Source organism: Synchiropus splendidus, chromosome 1 (assembly GCF_027744825.2).
Source record: "Synchiropus splendidus isolate RoL2022-P1 chromosome 1, RoL_Sspl_1.0, whole genome shotgun sequence".
Taxonomy (NCBI): domain Eukaryota; kingdom Metazoa; phylum Chordata; class Actinopteri; order Syngnathiformes; family Callionymidae; genus Synchiropus; species Synchiropus splendidus.
The window spans coordinates 9,448,432-9,473,055 of record NC_071334.1 but is presented as its reverse complement, the minus strand read 5'-3'; the positions used below and the strand labels follow the sequence as shown (position 1 = coordinate 9,473,055).

General features: G+C 44.0%; 1 protein-coding gene across 4 annotated transcripts in view; it reads left to right on the top strand.

Annotated features, from left to right (window-relative positions):
- Positions 1-172: 172 nt before the first annotated feature.
- Positions 173-24,624, top strand: part of ankle1 (ankyrin repeat and LEM domain containing 1) — a 77,245-nt gene continuing 52,793 nt past the window's right edge. The window contains exons 1-10 of one of the 4 annotated variants that reach the window (XR_008413225.1): positions 173-506; positions 1,622-1,774; positions 1,869-1,974; positions 3,442-3,565; positions 3,769-5,940; positions 6,004-6,172; positions 7,502-7,664; positions 7,722-7,854; positions 7,914-8,082; positions 13,964-14,061. Coding sequence is in view for 3 of the 4 variants with exons in the window: in XM_053851861.1 (XP_053707836.1) it covers positions 442-506; positions 1,622-1,774; positions 1,869-1,974; positions 3,442-3,565; positions 3,769-5,940; positions 6,004-6,172; positions 7,502-7,664; positions 7,722-7,854; positions 7,914-8,080 (3,252 nt within the window). In the remaining variant the exon portion in view is untranslated. Of the gene's footprint in view, positions 507-1,191; positions 1,283-1,621; positions 1,775-1,868; positions 1,975-3,441; positions 3,566-3,768; positions 5,941-6,003; positions 6,173-7,501; positions 7,665-7,721; positions 7,855-7,913; positions 11,947-13,963; positions 15,667-24,624 lie in introns of those variants that run through there. The other 3 variants (XM_053851861.1, XM_053851774.1, XM_053851985.1) reach the window with 3 other exon arrangements.

Genomic DNA, 24,624 nt, shown 5'->3' with positions numbered 1-24,624 from the left:
ACATTCATTTGAGTTTACTGTAGTAAAACGACGAAGAGCGATATGAGCATGAAGACTCGAAATTCCATCTAAAATGTTATTTTGACGGTAAATAAAGCGATGAACATTGATTGGCCCGTTAGGGCTTGTGATAGGCGGGACTTCCGGTTGGTATTGCGAGGGAGGGTTTGGAGGGAAGTTTAAGAAACAATGCGCACGACATTTAGTTTGACACACGCTTATATGTTCTGTTCATTATGTGATTCACTCGTTTAGATGTTTCACCCGGTTGTTACACGCGCCGAATGCAACTAGCCGCAGATGTAATGATGTAGCTGCGTGGAAGCACTGATAAAGGACGCTCTTTAGCTTAGCTTGTTAGCCTCGGTGCTTGCTGCATGACGTCGTAAACAACAAGCCAGATGTGAATATGAGCCACAGTAAGACGATATAGTCCCAGAAATGGACCGAAAAACAAGACGTCTGGCGAGCGAGCTGTGCAAAGCTGTGAACGATGAGGAACCGAGGTAAGGATTGTGCCCAGACATGTCTTGAAGCCTCTGCAGTGACGGGCAACAGTCGTCAAGTATCTGGACGTGTTTCGATAACTGTCTTGGTTTAGAACTCACTTTGGTTGTAAAGCTCATGCTTTAGCAAGTATACACTTATTTATATTCTCACGCGTCTTAAATGTCATGAAAGTTACACGTTTTCATTGCTGCAATACGATGCGGGGTGTGACGGATGGTAAATATTGGCTCCTAACATTGTGCAAACTGTATCAATGGAACAAAGTATTCGACACGTACTGTATGTGATGCTACTAATGGATCTTATTGCGTATACCATATCCGTGTTATTCCCAAAAGTATTCGCAGTCAATATAAGTACAACATTAAAAAAACATGTGAATGTGAATCATTTATTTAAGTTTGTGACTCAGGTCTCTGTATTATGGAAACAAACCTCCTCAAACGAAAGTAATACATACTTTCAGTAATGTAGACGTCACAGTTTGTTGCAGAGTCCATGTAGACTGGCGACCACTCACAGTGATGATACCTGTACTGTTGTTTTTGGAAATCAAAGTTATGGTACAAAGTAAACAAACATAGGATGTACAAAGTTATATCAAAGCAGTCTGGGCGGACTCCTTTAAAAGACCGATTTGTCATATTCATGTGAGTTATAAATGTGTATGTCTTGTTTTGTTTGTTCAAAGTAGATTACCTGACACATTAATCCACTGAGCTGCCACACATTTACTAATGCATCTGCACTACTTCAGTCATGTTGCTATGAAGTATGAGAGCTCACTATTTTGCAAAGCATGAGCTTTTTCTGTGCATCAAAAATGAATGTGCTTCATTGATTCTGTACATTGTTGTCGTTTTATTTTTATTTGTTTTTCAGTTTTCTTCTGTTTTTGTCATTTTAATTTTGTACAAATTAAAATTGCTTCTATAGTGAAGTCTTTTCTTTTTGGAAAAAACATAAACATATTACTAGTTATAGTAAACAAGACACAAATGTTTAAGATGACTGAGCACTCCCTATTGTTAAAACAAATGTCTGCCATGTTAGTGAAATTCTCTGACTACTTTATCTTGAGCAAAGACTGTGCTTTTCCCATCTCCCACAGATCTGTGCAGCTACTTTTGTCCAGGGGTGCGAGCCCAGACCTGGTTGGCAGTCAGGGGGTCGCTGCCATCCACCTGGCTGTTGGCAAAGAGACCGAGAAGAACACACAATGCCTGAAAATGTTGCTTCGTCATGGAGCAAACCCAAACATCAGGTGATTGAAACCTAAAAAGTACCTTCTCCAACTTTCTCAGTTTCACAGATTATTTGATCTCTTCATCATTGACCGTTTTCTTTCAATGCAACAGATCGGCTGAGGGTTTGACTCCACTTCATGTCGCTGCTGTGTGGGGTTGTTACCAAAATCTAAAGTTGCTCCTGATGAATGGAGGAAATCCAAACCTGAAAGATTATGTGAGTGCTGACTTTGAAACTGCGAGGCAGACGGATAAACAGTGGTCTGAACTGTTCAAACTACATCACGGCTCAGACAAGTATTGTGTGTGACAGGAATTAAAAATGACAAGACTACGGGAGAGAAATTTGAATTTGTCTTAGTTGGACTACGTGTCCTGGATTGTGCTGTTATCCTCTCGACTGCACCTGCATGTTGCCGTTTTGCTCAACTACTCACCAGAAACAAAACAAACTCCTCTGACTTAATAGTGATCTAATAACACTAAATACAATTGAGAAGTGTGACTCAGTGGAACTTGATGCAGCAGTGTTTCTCTGCAAAGAAGATAAATTGCAGATGTGCAGATTTGTCTTCAACCACCTTTATTCTGGTCATTTTGATCGAAATTAAAATACGTGAATTCTTGTTGAAGGAGACATTACTACCACATAACCGTTTTGTGCTGTGTGCTGTAGATACACGGCATCTATCATTGTTGCAAAACAAAAAGTCTTCTGGCTATTCTACTTTTATTCAGAAACTTGCTAGTTTAGACCAGAGCTCTGCAGAAGAAGCGTGTTCATGGTGATGATAGCGGTCAACTGTCGCTCTGAAGCGCTTCTCAGTACAGGATCGGGGACAGCTACAGTGTCGGTTCTGTTCATGTGCAGAAGTGACGAGGGGTGGATGACACCACTACCATTTCTCCACATGGACATAACACGTCTGGAGTTTCCAAAGCTCTACAAGCGATCCGTTTTTCCAAAGGACAACTTTATTGACAAGCCATAAAGCTTCCATTCAATCCATGTGGTTACTTTATGCACATGCCGTATTGCAGTTATCACGTTACAAACAACAAACCACTGTAATTTGTATTGTTATTTTATTACTAAGTATCTTAATTGAACATTTTGTGGAACACAACTGACTCCTGGTGGTGATATTTGCTAACTGCACTATGTTAATGTAAACATTCTTTTGTCATGGTTTAATTCATGATCTTTTTTGTATTTGGGGATTATGTAAGAAGTATGTTAATAGTGTAACATTAAACTTTATTGACACATTATTTTCACTTCCATTCTTTGAAAATGGAGTTCACTCCAAGTGAGTTCAATTTACTAAAACAAGAGGTGGAAGTCAACATTGATCCAAGAATGAGAGAAAGAGAGACTGACAGTTTTCTGCTGCTCTTACACATCATATTGAGGGTGTTATGTCACTTTACGCTTCTCAATGAAGTTGTCCTTTTAAAAAAAGTGTGCCGCTCTTACAGATTTGGGCTGTTAAACTCAGTCAGCATGATGACTGCATTAAGAGTTTGATAAAACAGACTGAAACGTCTCTTCGTAACCTGGGACCTTTGCGTGTTTTTCCTGTATTCACAATTGAACTGGAAGGACTAAAGGCACCTTCATTGTGCTATTATTCGGGCTACTGTCTATGGAACTGTGGTCACTGATGTTCTCTCAACCTTACAGGAGGGAAATACACCCACAGACCTCGCAAAGCAGCAGGAGAATCGAAAATGTGCTCACCTACTTCAAGAGCATCTCATGATGCCAGTGGAAACAGAAGACGACGCGCTGCCTCAATTTGAGTACTGTAAGGCCTTTGTTTTCGAATAGGTCACTTTTTGAAGTGGGCTGTCTCTGAAAATGAATTCATGTACTGAACTTTATATGTGCTATGGTAATTTAGTCTGTTTTGCGATGTCAGAAATGTTGCTGCTAATGCGAAACACCATGTTTGTTGAGAACTGATGTTGTGTTTGAATTGGGTTGATAAGATTCGTCTCTGTGTCGCAGCCATGTTGTCTGACCAGACAGACGTGTCCAGTTGTCCTCAGTCGGACTGCAGCTTCGCCTCATCTCTGATGAGTGACTTTGGTGAGGCCGCACTGAGCAGCACGAGACGCTCATCCTTTTTTAACCTCTCCAACATTAACACAAGGCAAAGTTTCAGAGGAATGTCCAGCACAAGACTCTCTGACATGAACAGTGAGCAACTTCCACGTCAGTCCTGGAGCAGGTCTGCGCTGTGGCCTTCTGAAGGAACCTCTCTGTTATCCAGCACTCGGATGTCAGCACTTCCACCTCTAACCGAACCACTGTCTCACAACAATCGTGTCTCTCCTTCGAGAAGAGACACTCTTCCTGCTTTCACATGCCGACCAGTGAGCCGTAAGAGTGTCAGCTTCAGGGATGTGGATGATTATTTCCCGGTCTTCAGTCCGGAATCACCAAAACAGCGGCAATCTGTTGATAACAACATTTCCTTTGACCTCTCGGAGTATCCTGGCTTCCTGGATTCGGAACGTTTGACCACAGTTTTGCACAAACATCAGGGCGTGGACGTCACGTCACCGGATCATGCTTATGTGTTCTGGAGAGAGAGCAGCGAGGAGGAGATGGAGAAAACCGTCATTAGTCTCTGTAAAGACTCGGTGGACTGTGAAGATGAACGCATTAGGGAGAGTGAGAGAAGTCCCGCAGCTCATCCAGCAGGGGGCAGCAGCAGCAGCGGGACCAACGGGAGTAATTACAGCAGTTGTGAGAGTGACCATTACACCAGCGCGCTTGAACTTCCTCTGCACACTAGACCCACATTACTGTCAGAAAAGCCCGATCACGTTGTTGTAACTGTTGAACTGGACGTTGTTGATCCTGCTGGTCCTGACACAGAAGCTAAAGTTCTTGTTAAGGACAATGAGAAAGACTCCCAGTCTGTCCATAGTCATATAAATGATGATCTTGTAGATAAAGTCCACGGCAATGAAGACGTGAATTCATCTGAGAATCCATCTGAACTTCCATTCACGCCGAGTCCCTTTGTGACGGGAAGAACACGATCCAGATTGAGCCGCTGCTCTATAAGAACCGGTTTTGAGATGTCATCCCTTTTTGAAGAAAGTCTCCCGACGCCCGTGCGCACACATAGGCAGACGCCAAAGTCTCAGAGCAACTTTTACAGCTCGCCCCACGCACCATGTTGCTCAACAAATGGCGTCAGTGCAGGATCAGAACCATCGTCAGAATCCTTCCCAAACACACAGTCCAGCACCTTGCAAGCGACGCTGAGCAACAGTCAGGCTGATACCATCATTCTGTCCCAGACTGCCAGCGATTCTGTTGAATCCCAGACCGTCTGTGACACCGTGATCCTGGAAGATAATCTGGAAACCTCGACTGAAGCGTACGAAAGAAACCTGGAGGAGGTTATTCGAGCCATCAAAGGAAATGAAGTTTTCCAGGGCGATGACTTCCTGACCGATGATTTGACCAGTACAGATGAGACCAACATAGAGGTGGGAAACGTTCCGAATGGAAACGCCGAGGTAAAGGATGAAGTGTGGCTGACCGAGGACTGCGGCTCTCAAACAGAGTCTTCCACGTCAAGCTCTTCCTATTTCTCCCCGAAAAGATCCAGGGGAAGCTCAGACCTGCCGTCCACACCAGGCACAGGCTGCACCCCGAGGTACAGCATGAGCCGACTGTCCCGTCACAGCCTCCCTCTTAACCCAGCTAACCTGTCCTACACACCTGGAGGTCGCCCACACATCCCGGACGTGGACCAGCCAGTGGAGTACCTCTACACCGACACGGAGCAGGGCCACGAGCTGATCGAGACCCACATACCACCAATGTCCAACGCCTCCTTCTGCTCCAATGTGAGCAGCTCAGAGGACACTGTTGTTTACGACTGGAGGACCATGCAGAAGGAGATGAAAGAGATGAAGGAGAATCACGGCCCACGAGGAGAGGGAGCCCCCGAGGAGGGAGGCGATCCAGAAAATAAAAGCGTTATCGCAGTCGTGAAAGGGTTGACAGACAAGGAGCTGAGACTGAGGCTGAAAGAGCTTGGCGAGAATCCGGGCCCCATCAACAGCCGCACCCGGCCGACCTACATCAAGAGGCTGTGTCGACTGCTGCAGGAGTCCGACCTCCAACCCTCAGCTCTGGATAAGCAGCCGCAGAAAGGTAGTCCTCGCTTTCTCTGAAATGATTCTGGACTCCACAACACGTGCCTTCTTTCCTGCATAGGTTTAGGCTACAGTCCAGAACTGAACCTGGCAATTCAGACTTTCAAGATACCAGACTGCCAGGAGGACGAACAAGCGCTGTGTCAGCAGTTTGATCAACCGGATCAGAACCGGAAGTGGCGGGAAGGCATCATCAAGTCCAGCTTCAACTACCTGCTGCTTGACCCCAGGTTTGTGTCAGTGCTTACAGTTGGCTCGTCTCAATTTGGTTCTGAACGTATGACGCCTATTTTCATATTCAATCATCAATCCACATGGGGAGAATCTTATACTCCGCATGTTGTTTATTTCAATCATTTAATTTGTCTGATTTCAACACTCATATAAAGTGTTTAATACTGGAAATCCACTATGGGACTGACAATGGCCATCTCATCTCATCTAAATTGAAAATTGAAAATCACACATCCATAAGCCTGGAACGCAGTTCATGCTGTTCACTGACAGAGTTAAGGTCCTTGCACTCAGACAGCGACGCAAATAAACGGTGCAAAATTGTGAACCATTTGGACGCAGTTATTGACACACCTGTCTTTGCACATTGAAGGCGACACAGTCAAACACATAACATTTGCAGGACACACGTAATTGGGCCCTATGATCACACATTCAGAGCTGGAATTGGTATGGAATATTGCTGGCTTAGACTTAATGCGACCGATAAAATGTTTTTGTGTGGAAGAGGGAAGCTACTCTTGAAGGCACAGAGAGCCCGAGCTCTGCCTGTCAGCAAGAGCTGCTCCCTCTGTTCACATGGAGGTGGTGGACACTTGTATTTATCCACCTTTCAATGCCGACCTGGTCTTCTGTATAACACCGGTGATTTACATGACCCTCATTCTTCCCACACTGTCATCATATTCAATCTCTGCAGCCATTCTCCGCCAAACGTTGTCCTTTTAATTTTTATGTGATTTATTGTAAAGAACCGTCAGCTGTGTTATGAACACTATCAAACGCTCCGCCATGTTGAATGTTTTGGTATGTGACGTGTCAACAACCAGCGCTTTGATTGGTCTGATGTGCTCTCATCGCAAGCGAAACTTTGGAAAAATCCGAAAAAATAAACGTTGCAATTTCACGCAGCAAAACAAAATAACATTGCTAATGTGCAAGCTTGCATTGAAAAACAGCAGGTTTGAAAATAATTTGCATGAAAAATATGCGTCATAAATGTTAGCAATGAGAAAACTACATGTTTTCTTCAGGATTTTTTGTCACAGACATTGAAACCATCTGACGATAAAAAAAGGTTTTCTTCGTTTTAAGTTGAAACTGATGTCGTACACATTTGTGGTGTTGTGATCTTCCCGTAAACAATGGCAAAGCTGGTCAAGCTTGTGCTCTGTGCAGATGCTGAAGTGTTTGTATTGACTTACTGTGTTCTTATGCGCCAACAAGCGACAGATACTCACGAGGAAGACGTGAAAAGTGTAAAGAAGTCGAGAAAGTCTGTCTCTATTTCGGGGCGAATGCGTTAACACACATCTGTCTGACAGAGTGACCGACAACCTCCCCTTCCGGAGTCGCACCATGACGCAGCAGGAATGTTTCCAGACGTTTGTCCGCGCCATATTCTACGTGGGGAAAGGGAAGCGCTCCCGCCCCTACAGCCACCTCTACGAGGCGCTGGAGTACTTCAGAGGGGACAAGACGTCGAAGGTAGAGTCGGCGTTTTTGAGACCTGCGTCAGGTGAAGAACTTGCCCTTCCATTTCAGAAACTTTGCCGCAAAGTCCAGCACATCCTGCAGGTGTGGGGCGCCAACCAGGGCGTGATCTCGCTGCACTGCTTCCAGAACGTCATCCCAGTGGAGGCGTACACCCGAGAGGCCAGCATGGTGGAGGCCATAGGTCAGTGGTGCAGCCTCTCCTCTGGGCTGGGGGCTTCATTGACCTCGGTCTGTTCACAGGGCTGAAGATGCTGACCAACCAGAAGCGAGGAGACTTCTACGGCGTGGTGTCCAACTGGCAGGCCAAGAGGAAGCGCCAGCTGGGCGTCCACCTCCTGTACCGGGCCATGCAGATCTTCCTGGCCGAGGGAGAGAGGCAGCTCCGACCGGCTGACATCAGACAGTGAGGGTAACTCTCCATCCCGCCCAGGCTCGCAGACTTCTCCGCTAATCCCCGTGGCTGCTTCCCAAATCATCACGGAAGCAGCAGCGGCAGCCGCCCGCCGCTGCCTCATTTCCACAATTAAGCACTAACTGATGTCGGCGCGCTCGTAATTAGTCGCCTCCTTATCAGCGAGCCGCCGAATGGTTCCCTGCGCTGCCACCGCTATTTCAGCCTCTATTTATAGAACTCGTAACACAGACTTATCAGGTGGATCTCTAGCCCACGGGCAGCTCTCGTCAATTTGGACCAGGAAACAAAGTCATTTGTTTGTTTCCAAAACCCGCCGAGTCAGTGATTCAATACTTTTAGTGGTTTTCCTACGTCAAGTCTCGACCCGCATTAAAATCTGGAGGCCATTTTTGCAGCTCCATCATGTCTTTACATACCTTCACTTCGAGCTCCAGACTCCAGCTTATTTTACAGTATATTTTATCAGGATTGTTCCTGACTTGTCATGGTTGTGCTTCTCAGGATTCTATTGTCAATTCCTGTTTCAAAAAAGATGTCTAGAACACTGTCGATTTAAAATCAAACCTGTCATTCCGCTCTTTAGTTCTTTTTTTGCTTCTAGTTTTTAGCCTTTTTCATTGTGTAACGTGTGAATTAAATGCTTTTGTTAGAATCATGACTGAACGCAGAAGAGGAAAGAGTTGATTTCCTCTTTCACACTGCTTTAATGGGTCACGAGTCGCACGCAGCTCAACTCATTCTGTGAGAGGCTGCAGAAAACCAGGGCCTGTTCATTTTTCTCACTGTAAATACGCTCACCATTAAATGCACCATGCGATTTTCTTTTTACACTGCAGCTCTATTGAGTGTATTTTCCCTCAAATGTTTTGCACAAAAATAACAGAGAATTGAAAATTGCTCCTTTCATTTTCATGACAGACAAAACTTTACATTTCTACAAGTGTAGTTTTTAATGTGGTTATTTTGAACAATGTTAATTTTTGTGTTTCATTAGAACATGTATATTTTGCAGGTTTTTTATTGCAATTTTTAAGTCGTATAGTAGTCTAAAATACAGTAATAATAATAGATACATTTATCTCAGATTTTCATGAAATAATTGCCTAAAAATATATGGGAAATTCATTATTTAAGCAAATAATTCCTACTGTTGAGTAAATGCATAATTGTAATTTAGAAGTCTCTATTCCTATTTCTCAAATGAGGCATTTCTTTTATAAAAAAATAACACTTTTTTTGCATTTACATTATTCAGATTACAAAAAATGTATACTATTGAATCTGTGATAAATTTATGTTGACACTTTTTCCATTAACATAAGTGTTGCTTTTGATACAAAGTAGTGAAAAATTTCAACAATCCCAAACATCTGGAGAAAAAAGTAATCTTTATTAAACTCATCATTTAAGGCACACACACTTGTTTATCTCCCATTATTCCACAGTATCATCAGGCATTTCCCTCCAAAGGTCATCTTCCGCTATCTTCCCAAATCCGAACCCCCCGCAGCCGGTGTGAGCTGGGCTGCATCTGAGCTTCCTGCCGCTTCACTCCGCACCGGCATCATCAGCGTATTGTTGTGACGGGCTGGAATCTGGGACACAGTTGCATTCATCGTTCAGTGAGCTCTCCCCAAAGTTAAACCCACCGACAGCAATGAATGTTGATTGTGACCTTTGCGGGGCTTGAGAGGGTTCAGCAACATCGGGACGGGATCCGACAACCTGTGCGACTATGTTTTGTTTGTTTGTTTATCCAAGGAGGACGAACGCTGTGCCACAGGGTACAGTCAACGGTCGATGGTTTCTCATTTAGCACAAACTCACCGACAGCGTTGAATGTTCACTGGGACACGCCATAGGTACCTGCTGAAGATGCGACAAACTGTTCGCCTCAAGCTCAAAACCTGATGTTGTTTTCATGAAAACACTCCTCGTAATAAACACCATAAAATACGACACATGCGGTTCAATTTAGATGCTACGCTAAAATCTAGAGCTTTGAATTTTACCTTCTTTTTGATGTGGATCTGAGTAACGCAGTATATTATTTGCATTTGGGTATGGACCCCATCAGAAACAGCTCAGCGTGACACATTGTCCCCAACACCTGCTCCGTACCAGACAAGTCTTGTCTCTTCTTTTCAACGGACAGGGAAGTCATTGTGAAACTGATGAGTCATGCCAAGTTCTTGTCAACAGCTAGTCATTATCGTCCGCCTGACATCACTGTGGTTGAGATCACCAAGGCGTGTTGCAAGGCTTTGACACTGCTGACTCATCTGCATTTGTAGCTACTAGCTGCAGCACTGTCATGTAGCGCCGTGCTAACAACATCATTGGCTGTCACGTGTTTGTGGATTTGGGGTTGATGGGAAGGGATGCGGATGTTAGGTGATAGCACATGGCGTCTCTCCAGACCAGGCGCCATCTTCTGGAATACTTACTGCCGGCCACCGGGACTGGTCCGTACCTTTTACCTCCAGCGCCAGAAACGCCCCCCAAAACCAGTGCTCATGCTACATGCTGACCTGCCAGCCAACAGTCTACCCTCGAAGACTTTGTGGTCCTACTACTGAGGCTTAATAGGCCTGAGCACGATGGCACCTCTTCTAGGTCCAGTCCGAGGTCCACAGTTACCAAGCCCAGCCATGCGACAGGCACTCTGGTGCAGGTAAATGATTTTCATTTTCGCCAAATCAAAGACGGCAGAATCCATCTGTTGTAACTCAGTGTCGAGTTACAGTGTGTAATACATACGCAAAAATGTAAATAAAGCATTTAGATGTTTGCTTACAGCATCTGGCTTTTGCGCTAACATCGCTATACAGAGAGGAAGTCACTTTGCAAAACTACTGAACTTGTTGAACCCACTAACAGCAAAGCCTGACAATATTCAAACACAAGTCACATGATTTACATGACACGGTGGCGTCACTGTAATAGCAACAGGTTGTTTAGGGCCAAACCTCCTAATGTTTTATTTACATTTTTGTGTGTGTACATGATGTGTAAACATCAACGGTGAGTTGCAACAGATGGGTTTTACCATTGTTTTGGACAGAGAATGAAAAAAAAAATCGGCAGAAATGCCCAGCAAATTTGAAAAGCTCTACAAAAAAAGACCTTCACCGGAGAGGAAACCCCAGCGTGAATGTGGAGATGTTGGAGAGACTAACTACAAGTAACATCCGACTTACAACCGGGATCGGTTCCGACCAACCGGTCGTAAGTCAGATTGGATGCAAGTCAAATGCCATTCAAAATAGCCGACGTGAGGGTTATAGGTGCTACTGTCGTGGTAGATGGCTGTGTGAGAGTGAGATGCTGGGATACTGTGCTGCCGTAACTGTCGTACGTGATGCTGGGCTGCTACGTGTTGCGGTGCCAGACATTGAATTTAAAAAAAAAATGAAGCATCTGCTGGCCGTGGTTGTAAGTACGTATGGACGTAAGTCGAATGTTACTTTTACACATTTTGGAGCGTTATAAAACCCGACTAAATGCTGGTCACTGCTCTTGGTCTCACACACAAACGCATATTTCTGGCACTAGCCGTGGATCCGTCCTGGGCAGAAAAGCACAGTCCTTGCTGCCAGCAGTGTTGCTAACTCAGAGGTTTGAATGACAGTGTCGGAATTGACGGAAGTGGACGAGGAGGGGAGGTTGTGTTCTAAGGTCTTCTTTGGCCGCGGGTCCGCGCTGACAGGAAGAAAGATCTGGGACACGCGAGCGCAGAGAGGAAGGGCCAGGAGCTGACAACGTGGCCCTAATCTGAGTGACAGGGTCTGCACATCGGCCCCCTAACCATCCTGGACGGGCGAGGAGGAAGCTGGGGGCGGTGACGGTGGCGGGCGGTGAGAGGAATGGAAAGAGACAGAAGAACCGGAGGAGGAGGGGGGCGAGAGAGGAGAGGGGAGGCTGCCCTGCCTTCAAACATGCTGCCCTTAATGGCAGCGACAGCTCTGACATTTAACCACTGAATCATTTTAAGATAAGTGGAAGTGCTGCCTGCGCGTGAGAGGAGCCCGGATCCTGCAGACTCCACCAGGACGGTTCCATCAGGCCCAACCAACCAAGGGAGTGCAAGACGCCAAAAATAAATCAATAAATAAAAAGGTAACTGTAGCAACTGCATTTGGTCGAAATGTTGTCTAAAATAAATGAAAGAGATAGACACTAGAGGGCGAACAAGCTCACTCATGAATGATTCATATTATTTATACATAAAATGAATTCTCCCTTTTTCAAAACATTTTCCCCTATTGAAATGTGTATATTCTATCCCCACCGTACTGAACTGTCTCCATTTCAAAAAGCCTTTCTGTTAGCTTCTAGCATGAGCATTAGGTGCGATCAACCAAATGTTTCTAAATATTCATATTTCTAGACAATGAATGCATCATTAATAAGCCTAACTGTGATCTCATGTTTGCCATCTGAGGCTGGTCGACATGGCTTTTCTTTTCCACCGACTTTTATCAGGTCTTGTGAGACTGAAGCGAAGCTCATCACAAAAACAGTCTTCTATATTCGCCTCCTTTGAGTCCGCACACTTTCAATTTCCTTTCATATCATTTTAATCTGGGCTATGGATCGTGCTTATGCCACGACTTCTGAAGGCAGCCAGACCCTCTCCCTCCCACACGGTGAGATTACAGCGACGTGATTTAGTGAAACCAAAAAAGAAATCAAAAGTTTCTGAAAATTATTCTGTTCAATTAATATGGTAGAAAATACGACTGCGGCCCAAGTACTTTTCAGCCTCAACGACGCATGAGCAGCGTATTTTCATTTGTAACGTCATTGACCGCTGCTCGAGGATTTACAGCGAATACTTCAGACTTGTTTTGAAATATTTCCTGCTGTTCTGATGTGCGCCTGTCGCTGTCGCCCGTGTGTCTGCAAGTGTGTGTTGGTGGAGGTGTGTGCTTGCGTCTTCAGCCTCTTCACACTTGGACGCCTCTTCTGCGCTGGAGCTCTGCAAAGACAAACAGGAAATAACATGAAACACAACAGACACATTTTAAGGCATCATTGTTGAGCATCAAATATTTATTCAAACAAGACCATGAGGCCAGTGTTTATTTATTTATTTATTTTATGAAGGTGATCAGAATCAGAATCAACTTTACTGCCATGGTCAGATAAGGAAGTGGTTTGGAATAATGTGCTACCAACTAAATTAAATTAAAAATAAATTAATAATAATAATAAAATTTATTATAACATGGTTTTAAAAAAATAATGCAATAAATACACATTTAACAGAAACTATTTTTACACCTTGATGGTCTATGGTCAACTACCTAGAAGCCAACATAATAACGGTCTTTAATATGAAATATATCAATCATATAAAAATACATTCTCTGTTTAATACCTAAACCACATATTAATTCACATTTAAGTCCACTTACTTGTTTTGAACTCAGTTTTTCAAATAGAACACCAAATGAATGATTCATTTTTATTTTACAAAAACCATTACTTCCTCATAGTATTCTTTTTTCAAAATACACCATGAAGTGCTGGATTTGTTGAATGTTCATAATGACATTTGCTGTGTTGGAGTGGGAGCAGTCTTCAGGAAGGGTCACTCCTTTTGTTATGTTGCTGAGGGACTTGGACTGACATGAAAAACCACTCTCTCCCTCTCTCTCACATACACACTCGTGCTCACGCTCAGGTCCAGCTGGAGCTGGTCTCTTGCCAAACCTACAGGCCGGCAGATTGTGTTCATATTCATCACACACACACCATGATTTGAACTGACAGGACACACACACACACTGCGGCTGAATCAATATTTCAAGGGCATGCTGCCATCTTAAAAAATGAAAATCTATTACTGAAACACTTCTGTCTTTGGCAGACTGGTGTGAGAAGGTGTGATGTGCAGCCGCTGGAGTGAGTGAAAGAGGAGCAGAAGTGAATAACATCCAATGGAGTGAGCGTGAGCCTGGTGACGGAGTAAGAACCCTCTCTTCATCTCTCTCACACACACGCGCGCTTGCGCGACTCTGGAGAGACTCCGCAGGGCGCCAAATAATAACCTCTCTTGTCATTACGACGGCCGCGCTCTGTTCCTCCTCCACTTCCTTCTGTCTGCGACACAATCATTGGCCTATCGTTTACACCGCCCAAATGGGAACATCAATAGACACATCCATTAGCTGAGCTGCTGCTGCTGCTGCGTCCCTCTCTGGTCCTCAAGTGTTTTAATAGGCGGCGAGCGCGTTCCCCTTCTGCTGCCAGTCGGACTGGTAAACCGAGGCGAGTGGGAGAAGCCCGCTGGGTGGAGTGGGCCATTGCCGGCGGTGAGCGCTTCGCTCCTGCTGTGAGAGGATGGTGCCGCTCTCAGGCAGCTCTGTTGCCTCTGCAACAGCGCTGCTCTTTTGGGGACTATTTCTGTCCCGCACACCCAAACTAGCGCCTTTCACTGATGCGCGTCACTTCGACTTCAGTCATGTGGTCACGTTTTAGGGAAGGTTTGTGTACTGGTACTGGCGCGCACACTTGCCCTGTCTCTTAAGATTCCACGGTTTACGCACTCTTTCGCTCTTTCACTGTCTGCAAATAAATTCACTCTACTACACATGACTACGCACCACATTATCAGAATGTGTTTAAATAAAGTTTTCCCTGAGTGACCCACTGATATCACCCTGTATTACACACAACTTCCTTAAGATACTGAGTGACTTGTATCAAAGAAACAGTAGCAATTTGCTATTCTATGTCATGTCTTTTTGGGTGCATAATTGTGTACATATTTCTAGTATTGCTTGTACCACTGTGCAGTACTATCTACATTTTTTACTTGAAAACATGCATTACACTGAAGACTAAAGCAAACTTCTATAACTCTGAGTGTAAAATATTGATCAAATTATTTCCAGTTTTCAGTTGTTTAACCTCAACTAGTAGCAACAAATAACATTTTCCCACTGAGTTTTTCTTTTTTTAATCGATTAAATTATTCTCCTCAACATTTATGGTTATTTTCTAAAAAAAAAAAACAAACAACTTACAGTTTGATCAATTAATCTAAATAAATCACCGGGAACTCAACAACACTGCAAGCTTGGATCAAAAGGAAGTGACAGCTATTATCATTCTTCTGTGGGCCAGAAAGTAAATCTACTTCAGCAGCTCAACAAAACGTGCTGGGAATATTTAGAATGTACAGTAATCCACTCGGCATGTCGGCCCAGCTCATTATAGAAATGGCCTCCATATGTTGTCGCTTCAGCGTAAACACGCGGGGATTTGAACATAGCATCCTGAGCAAACTGTCCACAGGACAACACAGGTAAATAAACCCAAGGTTATTCAAGTCGGAATTAATATGCAGGACACCTCAATCCGACTTTCAGGCTCAGGTGTTGATCGACCTCAAAATAGCCCCGGAACTTGTCGAGAGCAGTTGTGGAATGAGAAAATGATAAGGCGGCATGTGAAGGGGAAGGGAAAAAAAGTAGGAGGGAAGGGTGTCCCACAGAGCCACCAAACACACACACACACACACACACACACACACTGTAATTTAAGTTCTTTTTCTCTCTCCCTTTTGGATGCAGGAAGCTTGGGCGGGGTAGTGGGTGTTGTATTTTGGAGGGGAGGCTTGCTATTGGGAGATATTTGTGGCAAATGTGGCTGAGCTGTTTCACTTGTGGAGATTGGTTTTGACTGCTGAAAAATATGGACGCTCCACTGACACACACTAAAGCAGTAACAACTTCTGTTTTAAATACGTGAAATATAGATGTATATGGACTAGCTGAATGCTTACAGCTAGGTTATGTTAGCATTATGGTACGGTCACCTACATCAAGCTCATTCATTTAAGCCATTTAAAAACTTTCATTTAAGGTTCAATAGAATTTTGATTTGGGGTATTTTTGCTGTGTCTACGTTATGTTTCTACCTAAATAATCCTTTTTTTTGCGCTTGGATCATAGCTGTGTTAACGTTCGGTCAAAGCATCATCTAGAACAAGGTAGCTTTGTTACGATATCACTTCGTACATATTTTAAACACACCATTGTTTTTGTTTGTTTTTAAGCTTTGACCTTGATTTAGATTTAGATTTGTAACTTTTTGGTCGTTTTTGGCATTTGTGCTACGTCCCCTGTTGACATCACCGGGTTTCCCATTCGGAAAATTTCCCACTCTGAGCATGCATTCCAAGATGGCTTCTCCAAAAGTAAACAGGAAGTAAACATTTTAAATCAATAATACACCAAAAATTCCAATTCCATTTGAGTTTCCGAGCAAGAAGTAGCTTAAGAATAACTTTTGTGGACGTCACTATCGTCTTTTCTGACTTCGGTAACTTGACTAGGTGTCATTTGTCACTCGGGCTTCCCACTTCCGAGGTAACTGGAACACAGCATTAGGGCTTTGTTTAGTTCTTAGCCTGCTTTTCTAGCCATTTATGGCTTTCCATTATCCTTCAGGTGCATTTGGTTTTAACATTTTAAACAGAAACATGACTGTCTCACTTCCATTACATATTTTTACATTGGTTTTGTAGCATTTAGCTATTTTAGCAATGGAAGATAGCCTGAAAAGAAAACCGGTTTAGACAGAACTGTAATGATGGCCGTGTTATTAGTTAAGCAATATCTTTCGTCCTTCATCCTTTATAATAATAAAACCTGTCATTTCTTCCCGGATTATTTTTCAACACACAAAATAATGACTGTTATTCCGCACTGTCATTATCTCCCGACTCTCTAATTCTCACCTTTAACTGGCTCGCCAGTGTGTGTGTGTGCAGCAGCCGACCGCAGACAGACTCGAGGTGCCGTGACGCGTGCCTGTGCCAGAGTCTCCATCATGTCTGGACCTGGGCACAAAACAAACAAAGACGGAATAATGAGCCGGATAAATTCAGGTGTGTGCTATAAAATGTCACGCACAGACTCACAAGATGAACATGTGGCAGTGAAGGCCTGCTTTATTTACTTCTTTCAGAGCGCTTTAATTTCCTTCACTGAGGGGACCTGAATCATTCACTCCACACTCAAGTGCAGCACAGCGTTACACCGTTTTCACATCTGTGGTGTCGAGTAACATTAAAAGTGTTGTGTTGAGAGCCTTTGATGCTCTCGGCCCAGATGAGATATGGATCGAGTGATACAGATTGTTTGTTATGTCTCCTCTCATGGAGCCGGAATGTCACTGATGAGCTTTTATGTTGGATCATCATAAAGGATTTGGGGGTAATGGCGCCGCCGACTGTAATGTATTATGTAGAGGAGGGCGGGTGACGTGCCCGGGAGCAGCCGACACGGGGCTGAGAGTGAAGAGCGCTCCAATCAAACAGAATTCCTGAGCAGAACATGGTCACATGACTAGATGTGGGAAAGACCTGAAAAAGCAGTGGGGGGGCTCGACATGACACTCTTAAAATCTGCTTTCAACTTTCTGCCTCAGTGTCAGAAAGAAGTACAAGTAACATACTTACGACCGGGATCGGTTCCGACCAACCGGTTTTAAGTCAGATGCCATTCAAAATAACCGACGCGAGGGTTATAGGTACTACTGTAGTGGTAGGTCACTGTGTGGGAGTGAGATGCTGGTGTAGTTTGACGTTTTGCCGGGCTGCTACGTGCTGCGGTGCCGTACATTGAATAAAAAAATAAGCATCTGCTGGCCGTGGTCGGAAGTACAGGTGGACGCAAGTCGAGCAGGCCGTAAGTCGGATGTTACTTGTGTTTAAAGGTGCTAATAGAACATCGAGTCCATTAGCACCAAAGCTGTTAGCCTGTTCAGCCTGTTCAGGGCGATGATGACGTTACTGAGTCAAAGCCTATGGCTGCACGTCACGTTGTGTTTGCTTCCGAGCCCATATTTTGGTGAGCTTTGTTTCCCCAACTAACTGTTTTCCCAAGAAAGTAAGTGCAAAGGACATTGCTCAGAAGACAACACACAAAGGTTTTGTAGCAAATATTCTTGTCCCGCTCCAAAAACTCTGCTACATCTGAGATCAATAAACACGTTTGGTCTCCTTTACTATCATAAACGTATTTTGGGCCACTTGACCACATTAGCGATTTCCTTCAACAGCCCTGCGCCGGTTGTGCAAACACTCCTGACAGAGATGGCGGCCGGATGGCGAGGACAAACACTCCTTCCCAAAGAGGCTATACGTGCGGTGTTTAACCACTGTTTGTACAGCGAGTGTGTCTAAACCTGATCCATTTTTGGGCTGTGTACACACCCCGTGACCCTCATCCTCACATACACATTTGCATTCACCGTCCTAGTCTGAGTTCAAACATGACATTTTATTGCATGCAGCGAGGATGTTTTACGCGCACATCAATCGTCCTCTCTTTTCATGTTGCGCGTGTTTTATTAAAAGCCGTCTAGACCACACGCTAATGAAACCAAACATTAGATGGAAACTCCCATAAATTACCAGCTCCATCTCAAAGCCTTGTTTCGAACCCAAACACACACAAATCAGCCGCTTGTTGAGAGGTGGCCCGGTGAAACAGCCAAGGCAGTGAAATACATTTCGGAGAGAACAATGATTGACCTTGGCTGCCTCGATTGTTCCCGCTTCACTTTGATGTTAAATACGGTGAAACTGGAAAAGCTCCATGCTGCGGCCGCAGGAGAAATTAAACCTATTACCGCCGCCTAAGACCTTCCTCCTTCATCTCTGCTTTTTAAGTCCCCTCCAGTTGAATTGCCTCCATCCGGCCCAATATTCATGTCATTTACTATTTCTGTTAATGCAGCCTTCATTTGCTGTTCATCTGCGCGCCGCAATCTGTCCTTTTAATGTTTTGCATAGATTTTCTCTCGCTCTCCACTTCACTAAACACACTTGCAGAAACCGAGGCGGCGACTGCTGTCACCGAGATTTAAATACAGGACCACACACATGTTCACAATAGCGGAGATGTGTTTTCTCTTTGTCACATAAATAGACAGGATTCAAAGGAGAACTGCTGGAGCTGTAGCTCTCTTCGTTGTTGTGTTAACCGGAACTGTCTACTGAAAAAAACTGTCCACTAAAAGCTTGTTATTTCAGTCAGTTCCATATGGACTGTTTTCCTCAAGGTTTTCTGACTCACACTCCAGCTGTGACTAGATAGTTGTGTTACTTCCGACCAGTCCCAGTCTCGAACCCATACTTTCAAGGTCTGGGTCTTAGAAATATTTATGTTAAGACCGCAGCTGCTGCTTTTTTTTTTTTTAAACTTCAAGTAGTGTTACAATCCCGACCAATAAAGTCTTCTGTTTTTGAAAAACTGTCACCAGAATGCAACTTCTGTGTCCATGAAGGGTACAGTAGCACTAGTGGCCATTTCATATGTGCCGTGCTATGTGTCACCTGACACTCTTCCATCTTGTTGTTGATGTCACATTACAGCGGAAGGTGCTGGATATCAAAAAACTTTATGCAACTTTGACAAATATTTATCCTTTCCCAAACTGACTGATACGGCTTCTGAATCCCTCTATTGTGAGACTTAATTTTGTCCATCTGAGGTCACCGTATTCTGTGGCCGCTGATCATGGAACAGTGAGCCTAGGCTAAAATGAACGAGACATACAATTCTTTCACTGACTACACTGTTGCTTCATTTCTTCACCCGACTAGCGCGTTGTCTCTGACACCTGCACTACGGTACTCTCTCGCTCGTTTCTCGCTCTCCGGTGTGGAACTTCACGTCATAGCCAGCTCTTCTACTTCCTGTTTGTTCCATTGTTTATGCCGCAGATGGTGGGAGCATTATATATTCCATATTGCCTGTGTGAAACCAGCTGTGGTCCGCTTCCATAACTGGTCTCTTCACAGCTGCACCGCAGGAGTGGAAAATGGCCGCCAGGAATAGACACGTTAAAAAACCTAATATTAGCCACAAGGATGGATTTATTTTTGGACTGCGCACCACACATTTTCTATGCGTGTAGACTGTATCAGCAGACCAATAACCTGACATACTGCTCCGTCGCGACTAAGGATGTTGAACTTCAAACAGGACTGAACTAAGGGTGCACCGATCGCAGTTTTCTGGCCTATCTCAAATTTTTGAAAAGCCTGACCTACCGATGGTAATTTTTGCTGTTACCAATTTTTATTCACTTATTGATTTCATAATCGATTGAATGAACTTTCAATACTTGTTCTATATCCATGAATACAGCAGTATTTTGCTTAGAAAAATGAAATAATGTTGAGAACAAACTGGCAACACAAGTGTCCTGAGTTTCTATCAGGCTGCAGACAAGTACTGTGTCTCTGGCTCTGCATACATATCCAGGGCTCACGCACTGCGTTATGTGTGTTTCCAACAGTCCACAAACACATCATGACTGAGGAAGTGGCTGATCACTGATCCTGCAAAGTGAAGAATTTTAACGGCAGATCACGCGTTGCATCTTAAGTGGTAATAAAACCTGATATTGTGAGAGGTAGCAAATAGGAAGTTAAATCAAAGAAATATAGGAGTTGTTATTTAGTTGAATGATAGAGAATATAAAATATGTTCTGTTAACACTGTATCCATTTGCAAACCTTGTCAGAGGTTCAAAACAGTGACCCAACCTGGAGGACAATGTCACTCTGTGGCAAATACAGATGTCACTTGTGTCTGTTTTGCGTTAAAATGCAGGTATTTTCCTTGAGTATAATTCAAGCGTACGTCCACGTCTGGTAAATTCCACGTGTCCTTTGATCATTTCGACGTCTGCTTATCCGAACTGCCATCGGAGGCAGGAGAACAGGAAACTTGAGAGCTGGCTGTTGTTGTCGTTTGTTTGTCTGCACCCGAAAATGCTGATCTTTGTGCTTTGTCAGGGGTTGTCTGCCTTTTATTCTCTGTATTGAGCCTGTTTGTCATAAAACTCGTAGAGACATGCAGCGCTGGACCACCCAGAACACAGAAGAGTCACCAGCCTTAATTATATCCATCCTCAGTTGCTTCAGACCGACATCTGAGCACCTCCATCAACCACAATGCTCGCTGATGAGATGGAAACAAATGCCTTCAGTTTTAATATCATCATGTAATCCAAGTTAAACAAATTGTTTGTGACGGGATTTGCTCCTCTTGTAATCTGAAAGTTCAATAAACCGTCCCAGTTCCTGCGGGGTCTGCTTTGATAAGAAAATGTTTGAGGGAAGTCAAAAGATTAGAGTCAATGTCATTGATAATGAAAGGCACCAAAAAAGACCAAGATGAAAGGCAGAAGGCGGCATGTGCGTGCACGTGCGTAGGAGGCGGTTGTTGTGACTGCGATGTTCTTGCTCACTATCTCTAATTTCCAAGCTGCCAAAGCGGCCAGGCGGTTCTGCACCAAAACCCGACTGGACTGGGGTGACCGTCAGACTGGCAAATCCATCCTGGACTGAGATTGTCTGCCCACTGGTCTCACTGCGGGTTCTGTTCCTGAAGAGGAGCGGCTGTAATCTCAGTAGCAGCTAGATGAACGACAAATGGTCGGTCTCATTTTCCTGTCAAGCGTCTCTGTTTCCTCCACCTTACGCTATCTTGTTCATCCTCCCTAGTCACAACTATCGTTTCATATCCGCCTCATTCATGTTCATAAACTTTGGAATAGTCTTCCACTCCTTGTTTTTCCTGGTACTTCCATTCTGAACATTCCTTGTCCAGTATATTCCCAGTCTCTCCCCACCACACCGTCTGAGTCTGGCCTCCCTAACTTTGGATCCAAACCTACTCATTTCTAATCTTGTTCTTCCTAGTCACTCCCAACAAAAGCCTAAAAAAATGGGAAATTAAAATGGCTGTAAATTATACAAATTTGTGATTTATTGAATGTTAATTCAACAAAAAATGCCTGGCTTTGGTCCTACATGCATAACCTGAGAAAAGCAGTAGTACTATTTGAGTGTGCTTGCTCTTGGTAAAAATATCATGCAAGAACCTCTGGGTATGATACAAAATAGTGGGATATATTGTGGTATTCTACACAGTTAACTAAATGGACATCACACAATATTATGCAAAATTGAAAGGATAAATTAAGTCAAAACAATTTGAAAAAACTATGTACAGAAGAAATACTATAACAGTGGTTAAAAGAGTTGAAATATATTGCTGCGTTGATATTTTTGTACACCTCTACAAAATAGTATGACATTATTTGCTGCAAAATTCTGTTTTCTGGGCTATCATATGTGGTGCTCATTTTATCGGGCATGAAGAGTGTAAAAATATACGAAACCGCACTAACTGCAATAAAGCAAAACATAAATGATATTAAATAAAATACATCCTTTTATTTGGACTTTTCACGCTGGTGACGCCAGGCTAACGTTGCAGGGATACGCTAGTTAATCTGCTCCACTGTATCTGTTCTGAGATTTTATCTGAAGCCATTTGTTCCTAATGACCCTGGTCTGACGTTTGGCCGGGAACTCCGAGCAGAGGGAAGGTAAGTAACCTCATATATTCTCAGGAGGCCTGAGATAATGAGAGGGAATGGGAATAGGAGCGATGGTTCATCATCTACTTAGTGTCCAGACAGCGGTGCTTCGTCCTCCCTGAAGTGTAGACTCACAGTGAAACGCCAGAGAGGAAACCAGACGGCCCTCGTCTTCGCCGAGCTCATTTCACTGCTGTCTTGTTAAGTAATGTACAACGTGAAGCTGTTTATCATCGATAAGTCAATAGCACATTTATTTCTCGGACGTAGAGTGCTCTAAAGAAAGCAGACGTTGGATTAGCTTGGAGATGCTTGGATGCTTTATTGAACATTGTGATCTATTACTATACCCTGGAAAAACAATGTAGCCAGTACAAGTGCACATAGGAGCGCAACTGCAAAATACACAACAGTTGCAACTCGGTGCATCAGTGAACACAAGTGCACACTTATTGTCTTTAGAGGAGTTTGTCTTCGATAAAGGCTTTTAGCTAGGATTTTGAAACGTGGCGTCCAAAGCCCCGCCCCCGGCCCATTCCCCTCCCCACACGTCATGTCACCGATGGACATAACAAGAATCTGTAAACATCTATTTGTACAAAATTACCTTTTTATAGAAACAAACATCTGAGTCAAGTATTTGCCAAAACATTGGTTGGTACGCCAAAATACTCCGATAGAAAAAAATCTATGGGTTAGTTTCGTAAACGACTGTTTTAAGTTAGGAATTATCTGCGGTTTCCTCCTGTCATCAGCGTCAGACATCCAATCGCGCTTCCATGCCCCGAGTGTGGCGACTTGCGAGATGTGGATGACTGCAAGATTATGCCAGTAAACAAATATAGCACCGGCGATGGCCAAGCTACGGATGCAAAAGCATTGAGAATCGGCAAATTTCTGGCAAAGTTACCGGACTATTATCATGGAAACGTGATGAAACTACAGGCACTAATAATCGGACATTGAGTGTGTCTTGCTGTGAATGCAGGAGGGCGTCCATTTTTTCATGTTTTGCAGTTTAGGGCGTCCACAGATGCCCCCTTAGCTAAAAGCCTTCTTCGCTACGTATGGCACTGCAAGGACACACCGGACAACTTGCCAATTCCCCAGGAACAATTGAAAGTCATTCACTATCCTCTGCATGCTTGTGGTCCATGGCAGGAAGCCGGAGTTCCCAGAGCAAACCTGCACATCTCACACAGATGTGTGTGAGACTTCCCTGAAACCAGCTTTTGTCTTGTCTTTGTTATTGAGTCTCCACTGAACAGAATAAATAAATCCAGTGTGCAGTTCGTTTTAACAAGCAGATAACTCCGTTTTAACTCCGCAACAGAACCTGGAGACTAAACTGGGCGTGGACCGCCATGTGAGACGGAGTGAATTCTGCGGTGATGGGAAAGCGACAGGGGGTCGCCTACCCTCCTGATTTGATTCAAGTCAAGCCTGACAGCCTCTTTCACTTCGGCGGCCTGTGCATAAATACATGTGTGTGTGAAGACTGAGAGGAGGTGTACAGGAGTGCAAACGCTGCCGCTGCGTATTTGTGTGTGTTGCTAATGCAGCCAATGGCAGACTAATGATAGGTCTTATCGACACCCAGCAGTGAATGCCAGCCTTTGTCTCCTCTCGGGAAACATTATGGAAAGCTTAGGGGGCCGACTGTGACTCCCTTTCATTCTCCCTCACCTACCGCGTCAACAAAAATGGCGACTATTATGGGGCTCCAGTAACGTGGCGCGATGTGACACCATAACTACATCCTTAAAATCAGGAGCACATGTTGAATATGAGACCGCATCAGAATTTGCTGTGTGTCATGTCTCAATGACATTAGAACGCAGAGTACTGGCGTTAGTTCATTTTTCAACGTCCCAGTAGATAAAGTTGACATGTAATTTGCGTGTTTCACAACGGCCAAACAGTAGAACACAAGACTCATTGAGGTGGTCTGGATGCTAAGAAGGGTTTGTTGACTCCAGACGTTATTAATATCCACGCCGGATAGCAAATAAATTGATGGAAGCTGTTGGCTAACCGTGGAGCTTAGCCCTTTTACTTTCATGAAATCCTGACATGCTGTGCTAACACACTTATCGCAAACTGCTGAGCCTCATGACA